At 39.2% G+C, this 5731-nt stretch overlaps 1 protein-coding gene across 1 annotated transcript; it reads right to left on the bottom strand.

The window, feature by feature from the left end:
- Positions 1-3257: 3257 nt before the first annotated feature.
- LOC138709947 (protein O-mannosyl-transferase Tmtc1-like) lies at positions 3258-4422 on the bottom strand. The gene has a single exon (XM_069840632.1). It carries the CDS (start codon positions 3684-3686, stop codon positions 3258-3260), a length of 429 nt encoding a protein of 142 aa, XP_069696733.1. The 5' UTR covers positions 3687-4422.
- Between the last annotated feature and the right edge of the window lie 1309 nt (positions 4423-5731).

The following is a 5731-nucleotide window of genomic DNA, read 5'->3' as shown; positions in this document are numbered from 1 at the left end:
CAGTGCAGGACGAATCTACGATATACCAGAATTATAATAATAATTATGATTATTAATGGAGGTGGAAGAAATAGTGGCAGGGAACGTAAAGTTATTCCACGAGTATCTATCTCAAAACGTACAAAACAATAACACAATAACAACACGTTCTGTTACTTTAGAGAGATAAGCATATTAGATAATTTAATGACGAATACCATCTTATTATCACCAATCCTATGAATACTAGATAACCTCTTAGATGACCCCTAGTCGTAATATAACCGACAGGATAATACTGTATTTAAGAGTCCCCGCTGTGTATAAACTTCCGTAACCTTGCTTATTACTCAGTAAAAAGAAAATTCTAATTCAATTTCACAACTCATATTTTACTCGAATAATTTTATTAATATAATTTAATGGACTGTGTTGAGTGTCGACGGTTATCTCTTGGAGATGGGTACGTTTTGCGTCTACCGTTCATAATTTAATCCTAGAGTACATCACGTGGCAATACGACTGAAGCGATATATTTTATTTTATAAATTACAGTGGATGAAGATTTGATAAATTGATAGAATGGAAACAGCATTACTCCGAGAATACCTTTCCTCAATACCCCTAAAAGAATGTTGACTCTCGGCAACTTCAACCTTTGTCTATAGCACGAAAATTCGAACTTCGACTAAGAACGCACCATCAGCAGAAATGCTGGAAACAAAAATATATCACATTAAAAGTCGCTATTCTTAATCCCTTCGAAACTATAAGGATTTGACTAACTAGGAAGTGTATGATATTTTGAAATCGAATATCAAGAATACAAACCGTAAAAAGATTTAGCAAGCTGTACTACTTGAATATGACGTTACAAGGACAAAATTCTTAATATTTTGTAAAATAAAATGTATGGTGATTACTTTCACATGTTAATATTTGACTAAGTTTAATTATAAACACCTACTTGGCTAGTTGGGAGCCATCACCAGAACTGGTGAGGTCCTTGCGTCTTAAGGTGTTTTCATTTGGTTTGATGGGGTGCGTTTGTGTTGTTTAGTGTGGAGTCAACACCGGAAGACGCAAGGACCTCACCAGTTCTGAAGATGAATCCCAAGCTGAAACCAGTCAACTAAGCATTTAAAAACTTAGTTCAATATTAACACGTGAAAGTAATCACCATATTTTATATTCCATATGTAACATAGTGTTAAAAGTTGTGTAATCAAGATGTATATCTTAATCTATGTTTAGAACATCATTGAACCAATCTTAAGACGTATGAAAAAGTAATAGTTTACTATGACACATGTCACAGATTTCATTGAAAATATGAATATGTGCTGTTATTATGAGGAGGAAGGCTAGGACGTGGCTACAAGAGCAATGAGGCAATGATGGCATTGATAATGGAAACGTGAATGTGACGAAAGACGTGAAAGAAATAAAACGATGACTACAAGATTATAGCAATGAGATTGACCAACGGTGACCAGAATGACAGTGGACATCAAAATGTCACTGATTTCACTTAGAATATTAATGTGTGATTTAATATGTAATGCTTATTCTATTCATTTAAGTTGTAAAGTGAAAAGAACATTTACTAGAAATCCCTTTTGAACCAATATCAAAATAAAAACTTAGAATCTGTTAAAGGCGGCACTGACAATGGACATGAAGAGGACGGCTAAGACGAAGACGCGAGGTGACCATGACAACAACGAGGGGGATGATGTGACTCGTAACGAAAATGTGAATGTGACGAAAAAAAGGAACAAAAACAACGATAATAACGACAAAGATTATAGTAATGAGGATGGAGATAATACAAATGACCGGAATAATGACGGTGGAAACGAAAATGTGTAAGTTATGCCGACGTCAACGAGGACGACAATGACAAGGACAAGGAGATGGAGGTAGACACCAATGACGAATATGACGGTGACGAGAACAGCGATGAAGACATCATAGTTGATAACAATGAAGATGACGTCTTCGACAAAATTTACTATTATAGAAATGAGAACGATAGTATCTGGAAAACGAAACACGATTGTGTTATTGATGGTTGCGATGGAAACGAAATATCAGCTTCTTTCCACTTCCTACACAAGTATAGGATTACGAATCGTTGCTAGCCCTCCAGTAGGATGCTTATTTATGTTGTCAAGAAATTTGTGTTCTTAGGCGTTTCTAACAACTTGTAATGAGATGGGATTAATTATTTAGCAAGGAGGAAGATATATATTTACTGCAGCATGAAGTCACCCAACGAATTATCAAATGAAATAAAGTGACAGTGTTGCAAGGAGTTCATTTTTACACCCTGAATTGTCAGAATTCGCTGAGTGGAAAGTCAATACCTGTATTTGTGGTAACAGTGGTCAGTATTTATTTTTAACTTGTAATAATTGATTGAACTCTGATTCAATGGTACTTGTATACTAGACTAGTAATGTGTGCAACTCCGTATTTAGGTAGCGATATTCGCATGTAACCGAAAAATATTTTGAGTCTTTCCCAACAAAATTTTTATGCAGATTTTAGGCATTTGAGAGATAATCTGTAGGGGAAAAAAGTGGCATCTGACAACAATTTTACATCTGTGAAGTCGGGATAGCATATATCGCGAGTGAAACACAATGAAGTAAGGACGACTAACGTCGAAGCCAAAGTAGGAACATTGTCCTTAACTAAGTGGGAAGCTGGTTGTAGTGTATCCAAAACTCAGAATAGCTTAATTATTTTACTGAAAATAATGGCACCCCGTAAGAATTTACCGCCCTGGGCCCTGGACCATGTGACCAATTTGTAAATATGGGCCTGTTATTGATCTGTGGATGGCTATTTATTTCAGATATGCAGAAGTCATGCGATTGGTGAGTGGATCTCAAAATCTGTCTCAAAATCTGATGGGAGGAGTCGGAATGTACAGTAGTTTATGAACTGTGGAATTCACGGAGTAGTGAGATGATCTCACTGCCTGACAACCGGACTGATGGATGGGTGACTGTCTAGTTCACGTTTCTGAAAAATGACTGAGTTGTATGTGAATGTGAGTCTATGTGGTTTGTTACATAACTTGTAGCAATTATTACAGCAATAGTGGAGTGAGTCATCATTTTCTGTTTGTTTATGGAGACTTCCTGCGTGATTATTCGAAGTGGGATTTTTGAGTTATGAAATATGACTAGTAGAGCAACTTGAGTCTTAAGTTGAGTTGCCTACTATACAATAAACCAGGTGATTGACTAATATTGTGGTTCTTCGTTTTAAGTTGTTGGCATCTCATTAAATGATGAGTCGCAGTGATACTGGTAAGAGAAGTGCAGCTCACGGACTGACCTGAAGGTGAGCGTGGTGAGAGGACGGTAGGACTTGTGGCTGCCGAGGTCGCTCATGGCCGTGCCCCAGAAGTCGTTGCGGAACAGCTGGCTGACGGGGCTGAGACCCAGCACGTCCTTGTTCTGCGTCACGGCCGGGATGTCGTCGTGCACGAAGTCCCCCGTCAGGCCGTTCAGGTAGCAGCCCAGCGCCACCACACCCACCACGCTGTACACTCGGCCGTTGCCGCCGCCACTTTGGCCGCTCTTGGACCGGGACGACCGGCTGGCGAGAGGCGCCTTGCAGGGCCCACGTGGGGGCCGAGAGCACCGGGGGCCCCCGGGCGACGATGCCGTCTCACCACCTGCGAGTCTCATGTCGACCACACTACCACCGCGGCGGCTCTAGTAATATCCATCAAAGCACACGCGAATTATTTTAATTCGTCTGGCGACACACAAGTTGCGATAAGTTGTTTCTCACACTTGTTTGGTCCCAAGTAGGTTATTTCCAACAGCACTTGTGACGATTTTCCGCTAAGATAACTCACACGAAATTCAGTACATAATGAACTACAAGTGAGGGTAATGCAACATGCCTTTCCCCATTTTCTAAGGTATAAAATTAAAATTTAAGATCTCCCACTTAAATTTCACTTATGTAACAATTATGCGACAAAAATACTTCAATCTCTACCAAGACTTCACTTTTATAACCTTTAAATAGTTTTACCTTACTACTGTCGTAATAAATACCCTGTACTTCCGAATTTTATTTTTGGAAATTTCTTCCATAGAAAATAATTCTAAATTTAGAGTAAAGCTAAATTAATGTCTTACTTCTAAAATTGATCGTTAAATACTATTTGTATTTGAAAAGCTCCTAGTTACGTATTCAAAACGAGAAAATATGTCTACAGAATACCAGCAAAAAAGAATTCCTAACGTTATGAAACGGGTGATATGGTGCACGGCATGAAGGCCTAAGCAAAGACCACGCGGCAACACCTGGGGATCACTGGGACTGGTCAGCGCTCACAAGAAGTTCTCTTCTCACTTTGGACCGCGCGACTGCCACTGCAAGCCGACCCGGTTCGTCCGTCCGCTTATAGCACTCGGCCGCCACTCACGCAGGCGTACCCGCGCGGGACGTCGCCGTCGCGGCCGGCAGTCCTGCGCTCTGACCCAGCGCACTGACTTGCGCATCGCTCGAAGAAAGTCTGTTCAATCCAACAATCGCTATGTTATAATTCTTTAATAATGGTTCATTCTCATTTACTTCCATTCCGCTCTACTTAAGCCTTTTTATCAACTAATGATGTTGCAGTTTTCAATGAGACAGTTATTAATATTATTATTTTCTGGGACGAAGAATATCCGGAGTTCTTTATTAGCTTCTATGCGGCGTTGATATACAGCCACGAGAGTGTCTAAACAAATAAACACAATTCAAAAGTACGTACTGAGATGAATAATAGTTGTTGTTTAGTTAACTGTCAACTGTCCGAAGACAAGTCTGAATCTCACGTGATACCAAGAAGGCAACACTTGTAAGAAATCTAGGCCAGGAGATAATGGGGTAGGGTGATCAGTTCCTTTCCCACTCCATTGCATACATTGCCAACTACATACATATTACTCTAGTCAGACTTCAGATGCATACGAACAATAATTGTTCTTCGCGAAGGTAAATTTTTTAGATTCAACTTGGACTAGAAATAGCCGACATATTTCTATGAGGTACGCGTTCCTCTCAGCTTTACTTTCATCCCGTAATTAGTCATCCAGAGGATCTGATCCCTTTTTAAAATCCATGGTTTGAACTCGCGAACCTGGGATGTATAGGCGAGAATGGTATACAGTGATGACCACGTTGGATACACGACTTTGAAATCATGCCGTGTAGACCTACTGTCACGCAGCGAGAGTACATATTATGTTTACTATGTCGTCTGCTTATTTTATCGTAGTGTTTGTTTCAGTGGCGAAATACCCTAAGAAACATGTTCAATCATTGTGTATTCAGTTTATTTTCTGAATTTCTATAACAGGATTGAACTTTGGCTCAGTAATTTTCACAGTAATTCGTAGTAACGGTTCTAACTCCTTATGATATAAGCGATGCCTTCTTCTTCACTCGAGAAGCTCATTTTTTTATAAAGTTGTTTCCAGAAAAAGTGGTAGAACAAAACATTGATCTTACTTTTGAGGAAAATTTCCAAAATTGAGGATATTTTGTCTATTTAAATGCTTTGAAGATGTGTTGTTCATGTAAATATCTACTGTTCAAAATTTTATCGTTCTTTATTTGTATTAGCTCTGAGTTGGCTCATATGTATCGCATGGGATCCTCTTTCGGGAGGTCCGTGGTTCGATTTCCTGACGACCAATCTGATTATGGATTTTCTGTTACTTAGGCAAAT

The sequence above is a fragment of the Periplaneta americana genome, chromosome 12 (genome assembly GCF_040183065.1).
Source record: "Periplaneta americana isolate PAMFEO1 chromosome 12, P.americana_PAMFEO1_priV1, whole genome shotgun sequence".
Lineage (NCBI taxonomy): Eukaryota > Metazoa > Arthropoda > Insecta > Blattodea > Blattidae > Periplaneta > Periplaneta americana.
This window is presented reverse-complemented; position numbering and strand designations above follow the sequence as displayed.

Coding starts and splice junctions, on each gene's coding strand:
- LOC138709947 (XM_069840632.1), bottom strand. CDS start 3,686: ATGAGACTCGCAGGTGGTGAGACGGCATCGTCGCCCGGGGGCCCCCGG.